Source organism: Rhincodon typus, chromosome 38, assembly GCF_021869965.1.
Source record: "Rhincodon typus isolate 14 chromosome 38, sRhiTyp1.1, whole genome shotgun sequence".
NCBI classification, from domain to species: domain Eukaryota; kingdom Metazoa; phylum Chordata; class Chondrichthyes; order Orectolobiformes; family Rhincodontidae; genus Rhincodon; species Rhincodon typus.
In genome coordinates this window covers 13,061,124-13,084,966 of record NC_063369.1, presented here as the reverse complement: position 1 = coordinate 13,084,966, position 23,843 = coordinate 13,061,124, and the positions used below count along the sequence as shown (strand labels likewise).

General features: G+C 37.9%; 1 protein-coding gene across 1 annotated transcript in view; it reads right to left on the bottom strand.

Moving 5' to 3' along the window:
* LOC125487226 (bromodomain-containing protein 4-like) overlaps positions 1-23,843 on the bottom strand; it is a 126,097-nt gene that overhangs the window by 58,357 nt on the left and 43,897 nt on the right. The window contains exons 6-7 of the mRNA XM_048617829.1: positions 20,004-20,123; positions 10,602-10,724 (exon numbers count right to left, since the gene is read on the bottom strand). Coding sequence (XP_048473786.1) covers positions 10,602-10,724; positions 20,004-20,123 — 243 coding nt within the window. The remainder of the gene's footprint in view (positions 1-10,601; positions 10,725-20,003; positions 20,124-23,843) is intronic.

The following is a 23,843-nucleotide window of genomic DNA, read 5'->3' as shown; positions in this document are numbered from 1 at the left end:
AATATTGAGCAGGTAATTTAGTTCAGAGGTGAATTGAATTAAAATATTCTACATTTAAAATATTCTTAAAATAGCTGCTGAGAATTTGGCATTAGATGACTTCATCATTTAAGTATGCCTGCATCATGTAGATGTTTTGGCTTGGCCATGAACATACTGGAATTTTAGCCAAGTTGAATTAACAAACAAACAAACAAACAAACAAACAAACATTCTCAAATTACCAAATGTTCTTGCATTATTTAGTCCAACTTGCATCCTTCCTCTCCCAAAGGCACAGACCCATATTGGAATACAATATGCTCTGACAACAATTTTTTTCTGCAATTTTAGCATGAAGCATATGACATTTTTTCAAATTATAGTGAGGGAAGTTGCGAGTGAAAGCAGGGTCTAATTGATGCTGTAAATGGCATCAACAACTTCGTGAGTGGGGAATGGGGAGAGACACAAGGAGGCAAGGGAAGGCAGTGGGGGGATGGAGACGGGTAGATGGGCGAGGTTGGGAGACAGGTGGGGGAGGAATAGAAAAGCAAGAGGGGGAGGGAAGGAAGCAGAGCAATGAGGGGGAACGAACAGCGTATAGATCGGAGATAAAAGGGAGAGCGTGAGATGAGAGGGATGCAAGCAAGGAGAAAAGTAAATCATCAAGGAAGATAACTGGCCTGACTGTTATATACATTACCTGTTCATCCTGTACAGAGTTCAGTGTGTACCTGTTATAATTGCGACTGTCACCAATCAACTTCCATAATCAATAAACCACTTTCTACATACCAAGAGAAGGCACCAAGGGGAGCTTGTGGTGCAATGGTAGTGTCCCTACCTCTTGAGCCAGCAGACCCAGGCTCAAATCCCACCTGCTCCAGGTGAGGGTAATAACATCTGAACAAGGTTGATTAGAAAAATAGGCAAGGCATCCCTGAAAGAGTAAGCACTTGTCCAAGTGTTTAAAGAAATAGCTATTTCAGCATGGTCACATGGCATCCCCAAGAGGGAGACAATAAAGATGGTTTAAACATCCCTTCTGAAGCTCAAATGAAGTGTCATTACCTCGTTTAATCAATGTCAAGTCTCAATCATCAAAAAAAAAAAAGAGTAATTTGAATTTACTATGGAACAACTTTACCTAGTCCAATAAAGGCTTGAAGGTCAAGAGTTTTGATGTTTAGTCACTGTTGTAGTATCAAAATCAGTCATTTTACATATAGTAAGGTCCTACTAATAGCAATGTAATAACAACCAGGTAATCTGTTTTATTGCTTGTGACTGAAGCATAAATATTGATCATGGGATCTTTTATATACATCCATCTGAAAAGCGCACACTGATTTTGGTTTAATATGTTTTGACAATATAGCACCTTTTTAGTGTGTCATCTTAGATTTTTGAGCTTAAAGTTTGAGTGGTACTTAAACTAACAATATTCTGACTCGATGAGTGCGCTACCCACCAAGTCACTGCTGACATCGTCACGAATGCTAATTTCATGAATTTACAAAGTTGGCCACTGCATCTTATTTTCAGCACTATTTTAATAAGTTTAACTTTAACACAGAGCTAGTTAAACATGGCAGTTTATAATGTCCTTACCCAGATTTTTAAAAACCAAAAAAATTTTTTTTTTTTTTTAAATTAATATAAATGCTGGCTTAAGGTCATTGACTTAGACCATTGATTGTATTAACACTTCAGAAGTTTAACACTGAAGCCACACTCCAGGAATTCAGCATTCAACCTAGGCTGGCTGACATTTTGTACTGTATCAATGGAGGTCTGCATAAAGATGCCAACCTTCAGATGTTTCATTAAATCAATGTCATCTTTATGGGATTACGGATCCTAAAGTTCTTGTAATCTTGGTTAACATTGGTTGCGGGGTGGGGAGAGGGGAGAGACGGCACAGAGAGGGAGAAGGGGGCACAAGAGAGCACGAAGAGAAATCACCAATATTAGAATAATTAATTGGTTGTTCATCTTCCTACATTTGACACCCAGCTTATCTTAACCTGCTGCCATGTTTGCTTTCACAGTAAACTGATTAATTTTGTGAACCATCTGAGACACAATAGGGGCTAAGTCAGCATACCCTCAGTGTGACGTGCCGTCCTCTCTTGGGGACTAATGGCTTCAGAAATAAATCATCATATTGCTTTTGGACTACTGTTTTACTTCTTGGTGTAGGGATGGCAGAATCAAAATGGCAGTGGCCATTTCTGCCTCCAAGTAGAAAGTACCTGATCCTCCAAAGTTGCATATAATTTGGCAAGAGGCATAAATCTCCACAGCATGCTGCTGCACCATTTTCACAAATATTTTTACACCAAATAGGAATTCAAAAATAATGGTAGCATTCGAGATACACAAGCATTTGCTGCTTACAGTATTATAGATGTGTGAAGTTGTGCTGATATTCCATAAGTGACGAAACTCCAAAAGTCAAATTTCAATTATAAAATCAAGATTTGTACATCTTTGTTTCTAGCAATATTAAATTACCCTAGTCCCAACATCAACTCTTCAACATTACAGTTTCTTTATAATAAGTTTTGCAGAACCAACTTGGATTGGTGTTAGATGAACAAGTTGCCCAAAACCCATTCAAATGGTCACATCAGAACAAATAATGGAATTTCAGTCATTCGAGGCAAGGTGAAACTAATTCCAACAATTGTCACTTGGTATGGACTGCTTAGTAGGGCTAGATATATTAAGCTATCAGAAACAGATGGACACTGAAATGAGGTCACACAGACAGGTCTTACTGGCTGCAGGATCTATGCTCACATTAGAGACAGCAAGAACTGCAGATGCTGGAGCTATTCATTATGTTATGACCTCTCTATTCATAGATCCAGCAGGATCTGTTGTGTACTTTTGTTCAAACTTTAGAATAAAACGCAAATGGACAGACAATACATCCGCAACTGCGGAGTTTCTCACCTTGTGTTTGATAAGGGGCTCGGCTTCAAAGTACCTACATTGGATGTATTGTCAACTTACCGGTCTAGGTGATCACCTACCCAATGAGGTACATCATACTGCTTATAGATTTGTAATGATTTAGCGATCTACATAGCCCCAGACAGCATACAACTCAACCCACCAAGCAAGCACATTCTGGTTTGCAAACTTGTTTTATTCGAGAACTGATGAAAGGTAGAAAACTATACAAAGTTAAAAAAAAAAATACATATATAATTTAACCCCAAATATAAAGTCAACATGCATCAGATACATATTCAACTAGAAAAGTAGAAAGAGTAAAAAATATATTTTTATATATACTACAAAAGCTGCATTTCTGGTAACTATATCCAGTCAATTGTTCATTTGAGAGGGACATTGATACAGTGAAAATGGCAAATGAATAATGACAAGCCAAATGATCAGCTTAAAATACCACAAGTCCCCACCTGACAAACAGAGACAATCACGTTAAAGATTATTTGAAATAACTGAGTGGCTATGACCCAAGGCTACAGTTAAGAGGTCTCCAAAAATTCATTTACCCAAAGTATATTGTTCTGATGCTCAAGAAAATCAAGCTTTATTACAAGCTAAATATACATTATATTCAAACACTTCAGAACAGTCACAAATTCAGTCTTTGAAAGATTGGTTTTGGAGACAGATTGACATCATAACCAATCTGGACCAGATTTGTCATAGCTGGGGAATTCCCCAGCTATCTCTAAAGATCATCTGAAAGAGTCCCACATTCCATGCATAGAATGGGATCACTTTTACAGCTGAACATGAGTACTGTACAGAACAGTCATTAAGACTGACCCAAGTGGCTGGAAAGTATTTATAAAAGATCAGCTAAGACTACTCAAGAAAAGACTTCCTACGATGTTGTGTTCCAAGCTGCAAAGTCCAAGCTGCAACATTCAAGTGTTTTCTGCTCATCAATTGTTGTCCCCAGCTGCACTGCACGATTATGATAAGTATTAGAATCATGACACTTACATTTGAATATCCACAAAGAAACCACCTTAGCAACTTGAAAGAGTATATTGGCAAAAGAAAATAAGACTGTACAATGAGTGTGAGCATGCTCTTACATTTGTTTCCAAAGTAAGCTGGGCCACACCATTCCACAGCATGGTGTGTCACACTCTAAAGCGCAAGAAATTAGGTCTGACCACAATGGTTGGCTACAATGGACAGGATGGGGTAAAGCCCACCAAACTAATGTAGCTCTACCCACAAGAGCAGCCAGCACCCCACTGCCTCAGTACTAAAGCTAAAAACTGATTAAAAGGAAAAATATGGTCTAACATTTGATGCCGACTGGCTGAATTAACATTGACAAAACCAGGGTACAGCACAGACAAGTGAAATATAGCCAAATCAATTCTGGCCCAGCCTAATCAAAGTATCTCTTACCATGCTGGTGCAATTGTGCAGTCATATTTATATCAAGCGTGCCTGTACTCTTGGAAAGGAGAGCACAATTTGAGACGTGAGTGGGTTTGTACTGTAAATTTATTTCCTTTGAGAACAGGGTAGAAATTGTTGAAAATTACTCTATAGAGCATTCTAACGGCTAACGAAGAGGCTGCTTTCACCTATCTTCCATTAAGGAAGTTTTAAACTCAGGTTGCCAGAGATGCAAGGAATACTATTTTAACATGTGTACCAATTTCAACTATTCCAGTAAAAATGGCATGACTAATGAGATAGACTTGCAACTGGCCATTCATTACCATACTAGTAATACAACACCCAAAAAATTCTTGATCAAACATGCTTTCAAACTCCTTCAAATGAACGGATTGGCAAGTGCACGAATTTTGCTTGCAAATCAATGGAAAAGTAAAGTAAAGCAATCTTATGAAACTTTGATTAGTTTCTTTTTCAAAGTTACAAACATATCAAAAGGAAATGGCCATGGGTCAACTGACAGCAGTTTCATAAACTGGTTGGAACCTGTAAAGAAAAATATAGTGAAGTGGCAGTCCTACTTAGAACTATGCCTTACGGCTGCCTGGAGTTCTCAGGTATGGAGTACAAAATATGGACACAATGCAGTGTCAAAAAAAAGCTTCCCAGTTTAATGATAACTTACTTTAATGAATGCATCTTCTAACAAGAAACAAAATAAACACCTCAATCAAGCTGCAGGTAGAGCTGGCCACAGACTAACAAACTCAAAAGTCTGCAAATTTGATGATAAACAGGATACGGTCTAAGCTTCAGTTGTTAGAACAGCTGTTTTTACCAGAAATACAGCTTTCAATCTCATTTTAATAACTGCCAAACACTACGTGTAGACTGTAACTAAGGTTTCTCTTGCATGCAATGCATATTTAAAAAAGCTACTCCAATCAATCCTTGTGACCCCAAAGTCAAAAGAAAAATACAAAAGTTTAAAAAGCAAAAAACTTCCCCCACAATTACAAAACATGCAAAGTCAAAATAAATAGATATACAGTTGCATACAAAAAAAAACAAACAGTTGTGGAACACTGAATTGTTTCATCACAATAAAATTGGCATACATACTCCAGTTTCTTTTCCAAAAAATTCACAAATTTCATCTTTTAGCTTAGAAAAAAATTTCAAACAAAGTAGCCAACGAGTGCTAAAGTTTTGACTGAGGGGCCAGCTATGCCATTCCAAAACAGAAGTAAAAGCTCCTGTTCTGCTAAATTTTTAAAAAAGTACTTTTTAAAAATAAAAAAGTCTGTTGCTTAGGTTTGCCTCACCTCCCAAAAATTACTTCTGACTAAATACAATGCTTCATTTCCAAAACAAAGGGCTGCAACGAATTGACCAAATCCAAATTGTACTATTCTATAAACACAAATCCATGCCAATTTAGGTCCTGAAAGACCTCAGCACACAATTCAAATCCACAGCAATCTGAAAGCAACCAGGCCAAAGATTTATGCATTTAGATTCATGCATTTAGATTCAAAGATGTGCCAGTCACAAACTAAAAAAATACAAACAGATCAGACCTAAATTTATTCTGTAACTTCTCTTTTCTTTACAAGGCATCCCCATAACAGGATCTAGCCCCACAGTCAAAAGCACCAGTGTAAGCAGAACAGCAATTAAACTGACCAAAATGCAAGAGAAAAGTCTAACAATTGAATCTTTAAATTGGTGTGCAATCCTTTTCATCGAGCTCTGACTGAAGCGCCACTTTCAAACTTGTACCAAATCATGCATCTCACAGAAATATTGTTCAAATTGTAGCACTTGAGAAAAATGTTCAAGCATACCTAAATCCAAAGGGTTATGTGCCAAAAACCAATGGCGTTAAATTTACAACAAAAAAATGTTAACGTGAATGACACCAAGCATCACCGGAATTTAATAAAAACTTTATCAATCAGATGCAGGGTACTTACTGCAGGGTCCTATAACAAACCATGGAAGATAAACTACAGAGTCCAAAGAAACAAGGACGACCAGACAATTATAAATTCTGGCACATTAGTCACTTTTCCAGAATGTGTCGTGGAGAGGCCCTTTAATCTAAATACCAATTAGGCTCAAAGGAAGTATATAGTTGTGTAACACCCTACTAAGTATTATGAAGTAGGTTGACATCTAAGCATTGACTAGATGCTGTAGGCTTCCCAATCAAGAAAAGCAAAAAAAACATTGGGATCTTGGAGAAAAACAATAGTTTTTGCCATTTCAGACACGGCCAGAACGGTACGGTACAGTACAGTACAAAACAGTTTTTCCACAGAGTTTGTATACAATTCCCAAATTGTGTCAACTAGAACCTCAAAAAAAAATTATACAAAGCTGTTTTGCATACACTGTCCCCATCCCTCACTCAAACTCTGATGGACAGCAATGCCAGATTGTGTACACAGAGCATTTTCAGTTCCTTAATGGTGAACTATTTTATAGGTTTGTAACTGGTGGTGGTAGTGATTGGGGCAATGAAGCACATTGTATTGTTTTTGAGACAATCTACCTATCACATCAAGTATAAAACGAAGCAATGGATGACAATCCCTTAAATCACTTATCCCTGCAGCTTTCAAACTATATGGTGTTCCTTCATTTGATCACGTGCTCAAACACCCATACATCCACTTTTGATGGATCAAAAGTGAGCATAACTAATAAATACACAAAAAGGGGAAAAGATAGTTAAGAGTATGACATTTTCGGTCAAATTCATTTATCACGTCTCACTAAATGGGATTAATCTAGAGAACAAAAACCAAATAATTGTCATTCTACCTGAGCCAAACTGCATTTAACCTTAATTGAGGCTTTTGTTTCAGAACTTTGCGGGATATTTCAAGGAAAAATTCTAAGCATTGTTCAGAGGCTGGCATACGTTCTCAAACCTCAAGAAATCAACAGCCAAGTGTTATACTGAAGCTTAGGGACAAGGACAAGTATTTTCTTATTCTGATCAACTTCTTTCAAGTTTTAACCTTTTTATTCCTTATTTTGCTTTTTCTGCTTGTGTCATGTTCATTAAGATCCAGGTATAATATAACATAACCTAAGCTACACTCATGGTCGAGGAACTACTTGATGTATCCTACTCCACACTTGCGAGGAGTAAGATATTTCCTAATTGGATAATCAGGTTAGCCATTCAGGTGGTAGCATTTCATATAATACACAATTACCTTTAATTGCATGCATGACTGTTCTAGCCAACGGACATGAGAATACTGAACTTTGGCCCTAGTGGCCTGTCACAAAAGGCACTACCTGGTGCTTCAATCTGATATTTGATCAGATTGATACTTAAATTTTTGTAGTTAATTTGAAGCAGAGTAACAGTTGGGTTGCTACCACTGAACCCGGGTGATGAGAGAAGACTGTAGCATTTCGGCTGGAACATCACTAGTGATGGGTGTCGGAATGTAATAAGATGTGGGAAAATGAGGCATTTTCAACAACATCAGGCTAATCTTCATTTCGATGAATCACATGAAAACTTGCTGCTTAAGTGACATGCTGGGACCAAGGAATAGTATGCCAATGAGAATTGGTGGGCCTAGTTGAGACTTCCACATTTTATAAAAGGTATATAAAAATGACTGCAAACTCAGCTGGGACAATATATGTCCAACCTATTCCAGATAACACAATTAATGTAAGAAATTAAAAATATTATGGTTAAAATTTTAAGCAGTGAACTTTTGATCAGACTGTCTAATTCATTACTACCAGCCAGTTCAATTCAATAAAACTGGAACTTAAGAATGCCCTACAAAAACCTATTCTGCAATACTGCACGTACATTGCTTAGAGTCATACATATAGCTACACACAATTTAAGATTAATTCACCAAGTTTCAGATGGCTTTCAGAAATTTCCCACCAACTTCACTTTTTTATATTGAGACCAAAGATAGCAGATCTAATCCAAATGTTGGTCTACACAAATGGGCTACTGGAGATCTCAAAGCTGCGGGTGGCACATTACTTTCTGTAATGGTTTTTCGATTTGCAGAAGAAAACTTCACAATACTTGAAATATTTTCACTTAGTACTTTTACTAAAGCCAAGGAGTTATCCAGGTGATCCTAATGAACTAAATGAAGTTTAGTATTTCCAAAAGGAAGTTCTGACATTCAGAAGTTATGTTTATTTTACATAACCACAATCTCCAAACATGACTGTGGTCCAGCCCTTGTGTACAAGGTTGCACCAGTTATTTTTATTCCACCACAATGAGAATCATAAAATATATTTAGCTGGCTGACCTCTCAGTTGCAAACTCTGCACTCTGTGGCTATTACACAAGTCAATCTATAGAAAAGTACAGCGTACAACTAAAAAAAATTCACTCATTTGAAAGACAGCATTTGTGTAAGAAATCACAGCATCCAAAGGCCATACATATCATAACACATTTGTGATAATGGAGTGCATAATACAAAAATAAAATTACAGTTACCATCTTGGATGTATTAAATACATACAGTAAAAGCTCCTTTATAACAGTTCTGTTAACAAATGTTTGATGACCAACTAGTGTATATAATGAATTTTACCTATTCCAAACTGAAGCTCCAGTTTATTTGTTGCTTAGAAATTCATTGTTCATTTTTTTCTAACCAGTATTATATAAATAACTCATTGATCACAGATTATTTCAGGGAATGAAATTCTCTTTATAAAGGGTGTTTGAAGAAAAAGATTCTCTAAATCCAAGTTGCAACGTACTAAAATTTGAACTGTCCCAAACAAAGCTGCAAGTATGAAGGAAATTTGACCGCAAGAACCTCCTTTATGGTATGCCAGTTAAAAATCCTGGGTTTCAAGCAGTTTTGTGTGAACTACTGTCCTATGGTTCAGTGTATGCACAGAACACAGGATAGGGAAGACTTATGAAGGCTAAAATTCAGTCAAGGGTACAAGAGTAAGAGTACAGCTCTTAAGTCAAGAACCCAGATTGAAATATAGCTTTTTGCAATGAAACACCATATTTACAGGACGCAAAGTGGGAGAGACAATCACGGAATCTAACAGAATGGCTCTTTATCCAAAAGCTGTATAATGGCTCTTTTTTTGGATGATAAGAAACACCAGACATTGTCACAGGTGCACAACTGATATTTTCTAATATGATTAAGTGTACAGCTCGACAGGGAAAAAACAATCATAATTTTGTAGAATATCACTATGTCAAATCACACAATCTAAGTTGGAAATATTTGATCCCCAAATGAAAACTGAGTTCCAGCATTGCAACTAGCTAACTTGCAGACATTTTGATTTTTGTTTTTACAAATCAAGAACAGTTTTACAAAATATAGCTTACTTGCTATTCTTACGGTAGCTTCGCTGAGTCAATGACCATGAAGATGAAGTGGTAGAACATAGGACCTAGATCATCTCTTAACTGTGGCAGTTGAAAGGATACCACAAGATCTGTAGCCCAACAGCTTTTGCTTCCTCCTTCTGATGTGTTTCTAATGTTTTAGAAGCTATATTTAAGAAAGCACATTTGTCCTACTGCGCAAGAGTCCACAGTGCACACAGAGTTGGGGAATATCTTGAACCTGCCCCAGTGACCATAGAATGCATTGTGTTAGCACCAACCATGTGAAACACTACACGAACTGCGCACAGGTGTACACCATGTTTTGTAAACTGCATTCCACATGTTATATGTTCTGACCAGAAATCCTTCATAAAATTTTTAGATACGTGTAGTAGCAAATTTCATTTGCCGGTGGTCAAACGTTGATCTTTCGTGAGATGAGAGGTAGAAAAAAAAACATAATCCTGTTTTTTTCCAAGAAGAATTTTTTTTTAAATCTCTGTTGAAGCTGCTTTATAAAGTTAAGTGCAACTCAAGCTCTTTATGGCTTCCCATTGTCAATGTCAGCATTATTGCACATTTTTTTCTATGCAGCTTTAACAGACTATTAGAATTTCTTCCAGACATGTCGATCTTTTAGCAAACTACTGGCAAAGGGTTCCAACTCCATTAATCTGGCAAACTGTATGTATTGCAGTTGTATTTAGAAGTCACTTGTTGCTTGGAAACTATCGTGGGTGGTGAATGGAGTATAGGTGGGGGCAGAGGGAAAATGGACACTGCCAGCGCCAGGCTAGCAACAGGTTCAATTACTGAAAGAATTGACGCTAACCTGTTTCAGAGTCGTTGCTCTCAGAGGAGCTGGAGTCACTGCTACTGTCTGACTCAGAAGAGCTGCTGCTGCTTCTCATCCTTGAAGGACCTCCCACATCCATGCTTACGTCATGCTTCTCAGCTGCATAAAAAGAAGCATCATATAAATAAATATTGAGCATAAGCTATTCAATATATATTGTAACTAAACTTGCTTCACATAGCTCTTAATTGCAACTACCAACTGAGATCTTTGTTGATATTTATTAACATTTTGTTACTTGCTCTTGCAGCAATTCTTTCATATCGTAGCTCAAACACTAAAGGGAGGGACAGTACATGTAAAGTCTATATTTGTTTTTACATAGATTGCTAAATTGCTCACTGTGGATGCTGCAGTAACTTTCACATCCTATTAAATAATTCAGAAAACATTCAGCCACATTTGTAAGTTCACTTGCTTGTTTTTTTTTTTAAAAACACTAGATCACATTACACCCCTAGAGCACCAACTCTCAGAAATGTGGTCATAATCATGTGCATGGCATTTGAAGCCTACATTGCATCATGTTATGGTGCAGCACAAGTAACCTGTATCATACATTCTTCGGCCATAAAACTATTCCCTCAGTCTAAATGAAGCTAAAAAATTCTTAGAACGTTTGTCCCAATTAATATTCAATTCCTCAAACTTAAAACTGATTAGAAATAAAACAATAGAGACCCTATGAGAGATAGAACTATAAATAACATTCACATGTATTAAACACCTTGCATGTTAATTGCAAGATATGTAAATAACCTAAAAGGTCAAATTGTAACATGCCTTGTTGATTGTCCTCAGGTTTTCCTAATCCAGGTTAACAGTTTGATTACACATTTGGACATGAATAGCTAAGGATCTCATCCTCAAAAATCTTGCATATACAAAGCCTTTCATGATAAACAGAATATTCTAAAGCATTTTATAGCCAATTATGTACCACGTTTTAACAGTCACTGTTACAAATGTAGATTGCAGCAAGCAAGCAGCTTTGGGCACATAAAGCTCCCATTTAATCAACCTATTTTGATAATGCAGATACAAGGACAAATATTGGCCAGCGCACTGGGAAGAACCGCCCTGCTCCTCTTTGAGATCATATCATGGAATCTTTCATGTCCACTTGACGGGTCAAAACAGGCCCTCAGTTTAACTCCTCACCTGAATCCTCCAATAATTTAGCACTTAGTATTGCAGTTGAGCATCAGCCTCAAATTATGAGCTCAGGTTCTGAGTGAAACTTGAACCTGCAACCATTCAACTTGGAGGTGATTGAGCTACCAACTCATTGAGGCATGGCTGACACTTCAAAGGCCACCTAAAAGATTATTCTTAAGCAGACTCCGTTTAAAATCATGAAGTGATAATTCAGCAAACAGTTCAGTTATCTGGTGGGATTCACTAAAACATCAAGAAATGGCAGTACAATGCTCTTCAACAATTACTTAGAAAGGGGAATAAAACGCTGACCCTTACTAAAGAGCAATGAAAAATTATCGGAATGCATCCTCTTGGGTTTGGGTTGGATGACAACGAATGGAAGGAGGCTGTAGCGGTTGGGTTAAATAGCTCATTTCTATGATGAGAGCAAGAAAAAGGCAAAATTTCAAATATATATCAAGCACTGGCAACAATGAGATCATCAAGTCATCAACATGTTCAATTGGGTGGTGGCTCCTGAACATGGTCAGTTATGTCTGCCATGAATTAGAACAAAGGTTTTGGAGCCCAGTGAGCACTAAATGAGCATTCATTTTGGATGCTGATCCATAGCACTGAATGTTAAATTTAGTACTGGAGACTAAAGCAGTTAGCAATCTAATGCAACCTGGTGTGACATAAATATACAAAATGTCACTAAGGTTGATGCAGTAATTTTAGAAATTTCCCCAATCATTTAGGTGTTTAACTGATTTGTCATTGACAATTCTAGTGACCATCTAGATGGCATTAAATATAAACCACAATAAAATCAGAAGTAAATACAGGCCTCAGTCTCTCTAAGTTTCATATTCCCTATACCAAATAGAGCTTCAATATTCTTGATATTTTGTTCATATTAATGGAAGACAGCTTGCATCACCCATGCAGAAGAGTCAACAATTTAGAAGTTTAATCTCCAAAGCAGATTCACAGGTCAATCCAACAACGTTACGTGCATTCTCAGGGGTAGCAGATCAACATATTTCTCACAGGCAATCACTATTCAGCACAACAGGTAGTTTACCTTTTGTTTCTCAGAATTTGAGTGCTCTTGCAGCCAGATTGCAGGAAGTTAATATGAAGGTACCAGCAATGAGGAAGACAAATGGTACGTTGGTCCCTACTGAGGAGGTTCAATCAAGAGTCAGGAAACGTTGCTGCAATTATTTAGGACTTTGATGAAACCATGTGTGGAGTACTATATACAGTCTTCTCTTTTTCCAAGACTTTATTTGCCCTAAACGTAATGTAATGAAGGTTCATCAGCTTAATTCCTGGAACAAGGAGACCATTCTATGAGGAAAGATAGTGTCAGGTGGGCCTATATTGACTGCAGTTAAGAATAAGAGATAATCTCATTGAAATGTATAAAATTTTGAGAAGCTCAACATTAGATATTGACAGACTATGTTCCTTGGTTGGAGTCTTGAACTGGGAATCATCCATTTAGGAAAAGATAAAAGAGAAATTCCCTCAAGAGGGTACTGAGTCTTTGGGATTTGCCAAAGGACTGAGGATATTCAGTCACTGAGTATACACAAGACCAAAACTGATAACGGAATCAAGGAGTTTTGAACTGAGCTGCAAGACAGTCTTGAGAAGATCCCTGACATTATTCAATGACACGTGAGGGTCATACGGCTACTCCTGTTTCTGTTTGGTACTTAAAGGTTTCTTGCTACCAACATAAATAGATACTACCTTGCAATTTTGAGTTTGTAATTGTCAATTTCAGCAGTTTTCGAACCTCAATGTCACCTGATAATCAGGCTAGAAAGAGTCACTTATTTTCGAAGCAATGCACATTAGAAGGGGAACACTAGTGGGGTCAGAGTGCACCTCAAAGTACTATTTGCCATTAATACTAAAAATAACATTCCTATTTACAAATCAGAAAAACAATTGCAACTTAAGCAAATAAGTGATCACTCTCACCACTGTCATCTAGGCTGTGCTAAGAACAGAGAAAGTAAACAAGAGAGTTAATATGCAGGTTTACTCTGTTAATCAGATCAGGTGATAGAACTGAGGCACATATTTCCAGTGAGCATTCATGATCTAGTAACCCTGAATAGAAGAGTTCAGACAAGGACAGGAACAGGCTCAGTGCTGACCCTGCTGAGAGGGAAATAAAAGGGTCAGTATATAGCACCAGAGCTCTGAAAAGAATACAAGTCACTTGGGCAGTTACTAAGGGCTGCCCACAAGGAATAATGAATTTCAAGAGAAGCTCGAGAGAACAAAAAAGTTACTTGGAGGGAATAAGCTAACTGCAATAAAAGCAGATATCTCGATCAGAGGCCTCAAAACAAAATAAGAATGGCTAACCTGATATAGAACAATGCAACTCTGTAGAATATAAATAGCTTCCTCTCCTTTGTAGTATCCAATTATTCTAATCTTACTATAACGAAAAAACCCAATATAGAATAATGTTCACTGGTGCACGGAGAATTTCCCATTATTAAATGTGACCAATTTTGAACGTAACAACGGAGACAATTTTCATGCTTATATTGGAAAGCCGTGTCCTAGTTCTCAGGCTGCCCAATGGCTTCCGTACCAATTTCAGAAAAATGAAGTCAAGATTGTAAAACAGAACTTAATCATGAAGTATATACGGGATGGATCAGTGTCTCATGGACAATATTAAACCAATTGTATTTTTCCCAAACTATCCAACAAGTTTAAAACTTTAGTCTCCCAATAAAAGTCAACAAATTAGCAGATTTACTAATCTTAACTTCAGTACTGCTTTGGTCGGGGTCAAACTGAACTACTGGGTGAGTAAATCAGGACTGGAGTCTTACATTACTGGAGCCAATATTATACCATTAACAATATTGCATACAAGGAACATTTTCTCCAGCTGCAATCAAAATTCAGTTACCAACGGGTATTGGTCATATGCGATTTCTTCTCTTCAAAGTGTTAACAGCACAGGAAGGATAAATCACCAATAAAGCAAAAAGCGTGTTCACTCACGTATTAAGTTACAGACATTACCACAGCACTGATACAGCAATAAATTAGATAAATGCATGTAGGCTGCATTTAGGAGTTACAAGCTTGTCCTTCAACTCAGATTAGCAATGTTTCACTGTATACGAAATGTAACTTCAGCCAGGGTTTTTCAACAGGCCCAATCCCACTCAGACTGACTTAATTCATCCCTGGCTTCCTAAAAACATTTAATGAAGGCCAATGTTAGCTCTAAGAACAACATCTCTCAATAAACTACCTTACAGTTCATGTTCTTTTCTTGGTTTATTTTCAAATGATACCTGTCAATGATCAGCTCTCTCATTTAAATCCGTTATAACAAACATCCCCAAAAATCACCTCTTAGACAGTTCTTTCTGATCAAGGATGACTGACTCCACTCAGATGGGTTCAGAGATAGATGCAAGTCCAAAGCACAGCCTGCAGACTCTGCCACATGCGAGCGAGATGGTACTTGGAAGTGTCCAGATGAATTGTTTGGATATTTGTCTAGACACACTATGCCTTAACTTCACTACTGTGCATTCTCTCAATGCTTTTGCTGCCAACTTCAGTAAACCTTCATTTGTTTGTCATTTGCTTGAGAGTTTGAGTTGTAGATATTTTCTCTCTTCAGGGATCTTGAAGGACATCCCAAAAGAATTTCTGCTCTCGTGACCAAGTTAAGTATAGCAATTGTTTCAGTGACAAAAATAAGCACAATACATGTGGTCCAGCAGAGCTGGTCAAGTGAGTAAAACATGTTGAACATTTGTACTTGGGAAGACAGCACTTTTGGACCACCTTTTTTACTTCTGGGTTTGAAAGGCCTTTTGATGGTACTCAGTGCTTTGGTGAGTTGGACAACCTGCCGGCACTTCCAAAGTATACAGAAGCAATTAGATCACTGCTGCTCAGTAAAGTGCAATCATGGTTTTGAGATGCTAAACCTTAACCAGCCAAAGCTGAGCAGGCACAATGGAGGCAAAGAATTTTATCATCTGCCTTTGTCTAGAGGAGGCTCCCTAAATGTGGAAAATGGTCCACGATTTTTTAAGATCTCAAATTGATGGCAGGGAGGGCTGTGCCATGAAAGCCCGTTGGAAGGGGTTCTTCCTTTTCTAGGTGTCTAGAGAAAGGCATTTTCCATGTTTGAGGAGTCAGCAATGACCTGGAGCTGGGTTTGTGCATAAAAATGTCAAATGGAGCACACTGGAGCTCAGAGACCAAGGTTGGAGTGACTTTGGTTTTGAATGAATAATATTGTTTGCCATTTACCTCTACCTTCTGCAAACTACTCAAGTGTGAAGTGCAGTACTGCAGCAAGGAAGATAGCAAGAGATTGGTGTGGCATCACAGTTGGACTCGAGTCTTCCCTGGGGTAGGATTTGCGTTGGTTGTGGTCATGATTATGATCATGGTTTGCAAGTCACAGTGATGTGGGCAGACGATGGGCAGTAAATTTCAAGGTGGTTACAAAGATGCCTTCATGAGAAAGAAGCCATAGGCTTTGTGAAGTCAAAAAGGCCGCACATGCTGTTCTTAGAAATTTTCTTCGGCTTGCCAAACAGTTGAAATCACGCGTAGCTTGAAGGGTGGAAAGCACACTGCAACTTCAAGGAGCTCTTCAGGCACTGGGAGAAGGCAATAGAAGGATCTTTCTAATAATGTGCAGCAGGACAACTCCCCAAGTTACTGCAATGGATCTTATTTTCCTTCTGCAATTATACTCTCAATCACAGCATCCCTGAAATTCTCCTGGAACGCATTCCTCTTTCTAGATAAGGAAAGAGATTATGTAATCATGAGAAAGCAAATTCCACTGTATTTCAGAAGGTTACTACTGTTTCTATCTGCTTCAGAGGCTTTGTTGTTTTTCAACTGGCAAACAGCTTTTTGGACATCCCTGCAGATCAGGGTGGAGCCAAGGCTCAACTAGATGGGGTGCTGAGGAGTAGAACTAAGGATGCTCAAGTCAAAGATTGTTGCAGCTGAGGACTTCAAAATGTTCTCTACAGCAAACATGGATTGCTTCCCTATTCTTTACTATCTCCCTTCCATGTCTGATTCTTAGCAGGGTGGTTGCTAATTGCTCGTGCTACAGATCTTGAGACTCTAAACAAAACACATTAGATGTTGCCTATCTCTCATGCTTTTTCTAACCACTATTTGTTCTTTCGTGAGTTTTATACAATGTTGTTGCCTTACAATGACAATGACACTGCTATTTTCTGAAGTGTGAAGTTTCCAGTCTAACTTAATGGCCATTGTTTGCTTTTATCAAATCGGTCATATTTCCTGAAAGAAAATGCCATAACTCTTCACAGGTTCTGGATATGGAATTGCTTTCCCTAGAACAAAGAAGAACTCAACATTTGTTTTAATGCATTTTCTGACAATGAGCAGACTTTCCCCAGTGGTTCTTCCACAAACAACGAGCAAATGTTTTCCCATCACAAAGTCATCATTCTAACAGCTCAAGACTTCACAGCAAGTTTGCTGCTCAATGTAAAGGCGTACAAGTTGCGAGGCTGATTTATTGCTCTGTTGTAATGGAGTGGCCGAAGTGATTAGCAGGGTTGCCCCGATGTATCTTAAGCTGTTGTCAAAGACGTTATTACAATGTCACTGACATGTAGCCCTGAAACTTAGAGGCACTTGCAAATAACTGACCCACTAGTTTCCAAGTGGATCCTATACATTGGATAACTATTTCATACTAGCATCTTACAGATACTGCCAGGTTAACAGCTAAAAACATTATATTCCAAACCCAAGACAGCTGTCAGTAACACTATCAGGAACTCACTCAACCTTCATGAAAGGATATTACTCCCAAGATAATCTATATTTATATAGACTGCCTTTATTGCAATCATTTTGAAGAAACATTATAAATACAATTTTAAACCAAGCTACACAAGGAGACAGTAAGTCAAAAATCTAAAGTTTAGTCAAAAAGTAGTTTTTAAAAGGGATGCCTTTTCAGGAGTGCCCTAACAGTAGTAAAGCAAGATAGAGAGGACAATCCAAAGCATGGAGCCTCGTTACCGTGGTCAATGATGGAGGTTAAAAATGTGTTGTTCAAGAGACGCCAATGCAGGTCAGTAAGCAAAAAACTGATTGGTAAGCAGAACTTGGTGCAAGTAATAGTCAATTTAGATGGCTTCACGTTTACAGAAGAGAAAGCCAGGAGTGCATAGGAAGTCAAGTCCGCAATTAGGCAGATGAGTTGAAACATACAAGATTGGGCAGTGTTATAGAAATGGTGAAAAAACAAAACACTTCAGTAATCAGGTAGCGGTGTCTAAAGTAATAAAAGTGCCAGAAGCAGGTAGGTCAACTGTCAGTGCAAGACAATTATCTCAATGCCTATGAACTTGGATGGAATGCAAAGGAGGAGAAGAATAAAGTGGAAGTCAGCTCAGGTCTCAGATCAGCACCGTTCACATTTTACCAGCGTGGAACGCAAAGAAAGGGGCAAATTAAGCTTCAGATCGCGTAGGTTCAATCATTTACAAGTAGGAATAGTGTCGGAACCTGCCAGTGGCCTCAGGATAAATGAGGAGAGATTATTAAAACACAGAAGCAACCTTGATGTTCAAGAAACTCAAATTGCACAACACCCCATGCTCCCAATTTTATTTCCAAAATGCCACAAAATTACTTGTAACTTTGCAACATGCAAGGCTACTAGATAAGCTGCAGTTACCTAGGAAACCAGTCGTGCAATCTCACCAGTTCTACACGAGAGACCCTGCAACACATGGCATATGTGGAATGCCTCAAACAGGCTTTAACTGGACTGCCCTATCTACAGTCAAGATAAACCTCAACCTTCAAAACGACTCCCAAGTTAGTGAGTGACTCCGTATTGTAACGATAACTGAGAACAATGAAAACAGTCAAGTTTCATCAGTTTATGACGGGCCACCTGCAGGGAGTAAAAGTTAAGAGTGGAGGATGAAAACAGGACAAGATAAAATGCACCACAATTCACTGTTAAGTTTCACTGCAGAACTCAGAGCAATGTCGAGCTCATAGAAGTCTGTAAATATTTTGGCATGGAGAACTGGAGCAGCGGTTGCATCACAAAACTTGAATCATTCACACGTTTAAAGGCTTACAATGAGAAATGCAGTCTTTCAACAACCATTGGTAAAAATAAATGATTATGGCCTATGGAGGCTGTGCATAAAACAATGTTTTATTAACTCTCCAAAACCCCTAAGTTGTCATATACAAAGAGCACTTGAATAGTGTAAATGCTTCTCAAGTTCAAAAGCTGCAAGCATAATTTAGATACTGGGTTCAATTCTTTTTCCCCCTGGGATGGGAGAAAGTGAGAGGGATAGATTTTTATTTCAAACGTTATCTTGTCAGATTGTTGAGACTGGGATATAACATCTTTTACTATCAAATTCTCCAATCATTTGCAGTCTTCTCACAAAAATCTTGCAATCAGAAAAAAGGCAACTTTAATCCCAAACCTGTTTGGACTCAACCCAATTTGTTAAAACAACAAATTAGTGAATATTAGTGAATCATTAATATTACACTTTAATGTGAAATATTCAGAAACATATTGGTGAATTAGCAGAGACTGCCATTTCAATTAATGGTTTGTTTCAGGGCCTACATTTTAACTTACAGGAATGATTTCGTTTGTAAACAGATTTTCCCATTTTAATGCAGAATTTTCATTATGCAGAGACATGGGTTCATTCAGACAACTCCATTCATAGTTTGATTTCCGGAAATCAAACTATCTCAACTCTTGCCTATAACTAAATTATTGAATAAAAATGTGTTACATGACCAGTGGTGCATAATCCAAGTTAAACATTTATTTATAATCGTTTCAGCCCGGTAAATAAAGTTTATTAGATTTATCATCATACCTCTCAACTGTTACTGATTTAAAATCACCGCTTCCCAACATGAAACTGCACCATTGAGGAAAGTAGCAGAGTGCAACCAAGTAAAATCAACCAACTTGCTGATCCTACAGAAAGTCACACTGCTTCATCAAACATAAGCCTGAATTCCAACATAAATATTTTGCAGTTTGAGAGGTATGTGCACTATAAAGATAAAATCAAGGTTATTACATTAAATGTACAAACTGATTTTATCCTCAGCCCCAGCCTATTTCACCTAAGGATCTACTTCACAAGGTTGCACTACACCAACCTTTTCTGCCTGGTTTCTTCCCAGAGCTCAGCTGGCCGCTAACGTCATGTAACCTGGTATCCAGCTCACTCTTCGAGTCTAGCTGGAGGTCATCGTTCGATTTCCCTGGGACTTTTTTCACTGCAAACAGCATCACACAACAAGATTTGGACCAAACACTTTGGTACCGGTACACAGGTACAACACAGTGAATAAAATTACTCTAGTTTGGCACGTGGGATCAGATGCAAGGTTTCTGCAAATTCAAAAAGAAAAGAAAGCAGCTGTAGGAAAACAAAAAAAAAACCATTCATAATTTGTGACTGCTCTTGAAGGCCATTAATCTGAAGTGATTTCAGCAATTATTGGGAAGCATAAAGATTCTGCAATAGGGAGGTCATGGCCAATTTTAAAGGCAGATTAAAATCACTAAGAAAAACTAGAGATGTAACAAAGCATAGGGTTTAATTCATCATGACATTGAGCTCAGTTGTGCTGCTTTAATGAACTGCATAGGGAAAACCAGACCAGAGGCTAGTTTAATCCCTGGTTGCTGCTGCCAAGTTAGTTAAGGGCAACAACCTCAAAAGGTGACTATAGCCAGCACAGGAATTTCTCAGGAATTCTGGGGGGAAAGGAAACCCACTTTTTAAATAAAAAGCCTTTAATCAAGTAAATCATTTCAATTTATTGACTCTTCTCCCATAACCTGTGACAAGCTGCACCAAAGCCTCCACAGCCATCAGAAACAAGGTGCCACGAGGGCAAACAATTTCCATGCTCTCCGAGGAAGTATTCACTATTTCCCCACAGCGACACGGTCGGCATTATGGATTCAGTGGAATGAGTTATACAAGCCCCTCCAAGTGGCGTGACAGAATTTGTGATTCAGTACACCACCTGGCGCTTTGTTGGGCATTGCCTAAAGGGGAAGGAAAACGATCACAAATATCTTCACACAGAGATAGTTTTTGCACAAACACAAGTTTAATATTAAATCATGATATCACTACTCTGCAATTAGCAAATTTTGCAAAGTTACAATAAAAAAAAAATCAGTTTCACATGTAAAGATAGATCAAGTTCAAGATTAAAAAGGAAACAATGTACCTCTGAAAACCAGCTGTTGCTTTGACTCTTACTTTAAGAAGCCCCAGTGACATCATCACTCCACCCACGTGCCCATACACAGGTCAAACAATGACATAATAGAGCCAATCATTTATTGATGATCTTAAATGATCACATGCCCAATGTAAGAATTGTGATTTTTTTCTAAACAAAGACCGGAAATTTCAATTCATTTCCTAATAAGGTAAGAGAATCACATACAACATATACAGTGAAGAAAAAGTTACAGAAGACCAGATTACCCAAATCACATCGGATTTGAAACAATAGAACCCATTCAGGTAGACAGCAATAAAAGACATTTTGTGTCAAACATATACACTGCCTGAAAGCCATTACTTTTGCACTCAACTCTGCATTTTTATTGAGAGTCAATTAATGGTCTGGCTCATTTTTAAGTACTCAAAAAAATTTCAAATTCTCAAGAACGTATTTTCCTTCTAAAAACTCGAGGTAACATTTCCTCAAGTGACGAACAGCAAATCCTTCTCCCAATGGGTATTATTAATTGCCTTTCTAACAAAGAACACAATTATATTCTGGAATCACAAGAACCAAGTATTGTGTTGAATCTTATGGAGCATTTATAGGTTGTCTTCAAGGAAAGATACGTGGCCTGGGCAGAAACCCCAAACCACAACCACAGATAGACTCAGATGTTCAATAATGTTCAGCGGCACAGATCATGTGAATTCCAAGTCCAATCTCTCAGCCTCCGTCAGATCATTAGCATGGAAGACGACAAATTAACAAGCAGCTGGTTAGAGTTGCTCCATTTTTTCTCCATAGGGAATTTTTTTTTAAATACTTGTCATATGGGAGGTACATTTCATTTGGAACAATGAAAACATCCAAAAATCAGAGCCAGAATGGAGTTGTCCAAGGCTGATCCACAAGAATTTTCTCTTTTCTTATTTCTCATTAAATATGTAGTTTCTTCATTTGCAATTATTCAAATAGTGACTTTGCATTGTACAATAGCAAAGATGTAATATGGCATGACAGATTCAAAGAGAATGGGGGAGAAAAGCGAACGAAAAAGGTTGAGCATTTTATGCAGTTTACTTTAGTTCAAAAAGAATGGGGTAATTTTGAAAGCAGTCATCTCAGGCCCAAAACTGCAAGAGTTGTTCTCTCACTGTTCACATGATTAACACTGACCAAGTGCCATGTACATGACTACGACTGGCGGGTATTCCTGCCATGACAAAATATTTGGCTTGGAGTACCACTTTATTGATCTGGTTAACAGGTAACAGAAGCCAGTTTAATGACAATGGATTTGGGTAAAGGGATTAATTAAAGTAGGTGCTTTCCCCTCAAATATAATTATAGTCATATTCTATGCACTTACAACTAACCATTACAAATAGGAATCATGCAGTCAGCCCAGCTGCACAGTGGCAAATTATGTTGGTCATGTGGGGAAATAAAGTTTGCAGCTCCACCCACAGACATTACAGCTGATACAACCCAAGTAGGCAAGGGAAGGAGGAATAAAATGAATCATGTAATATACGAGTGCCCAACTCAAACACTGGAACAAAAAGACCCAAGAGCAGGACTGAGATTGATAGATATTTTGGACATAGATGTCAAAAAGATATGGGAATAGGACTGGAAAACTGAGTTGACCCAGATCAATCATGAACTTGCTGAATGGGACAGAACACTCGAGTGACAGGATGACCTAACCTGCAATTTTTTTTAATCTTATGTCTATTAGTCATAAAACAATGGGTCAAAGAGAAAGATTGGGAGCCACATGGAATTAACTTCACAATCAAGAATTTAGGTTTCACTTACCTTGAACAGATGAAATTAAAACCTCACATCTTGGCTCAAGTTAAAAATTGTTTTTTTTAAAAACATTTAGTGGACAGGGGCCCAAGAGAACAAATTTTCATATAAAATAGGAATCTCAGACAACACAGCTCTTACGTAAACCAGGAGGAGTGAACTTTGGAATTTCCAATAATGTGTGCTGGGTGAGTGGCTCCCAAAATTTCTCCAAGAACTTGCCAAGCAGCTGAAATAAATATAGGCCCAATTTAGCAGGGAACCAAGTGAAAGACTATTCCCTATAAACTAATGCAACAACACTTAAGACTCTGTAACAGGATGGAATGAACTCATTACAAAAATTCTTGAAATGAAGTTTACAGCAGACAGTACAGAGAAACAGCCTCATAACTTAAATGGGTAGAAATCAGTCCTTTCTCAAAATTCCTGAATCGATGAGTCTGCAGTGATATATGTTCAGCAAACACGAAGAAGCTGGTCAGTGACTCTTGGATGTTAATTCTGATTCTCAGAATGCAATCAAAAGGAGTAACTTGAAATGTTTTACAGACATTGCGGTTTATTTAATAAACACATTTACTGACTGACCCCAAGTGTACGCAGAGTGAGACAGAGCAAAATTCATCAGCAGCTTCGGACTTCCAAGAAAAATAAAATACAGATACTGGTTTGGCTCCGTTTGTTTCTCACCCTCAACAGGACTATGTTTAGACTGCAGGACAATAAACTGGGAGATTCAGATCTGACTGCAAGGGTGGTACAGACAAAAAAAAAACCACTCATAACATTTCAGCATTTAGATCCACACTGGTGATGCCAAGGTACTCAAGGCTATTGGCCAAGTGCTGGCAAAAAGGATTAAAATAGTTAGACGTTTGTTTTTGAGATAGTAGGAACTGCAGATGCGGGAGAATCTGAGATAACAAG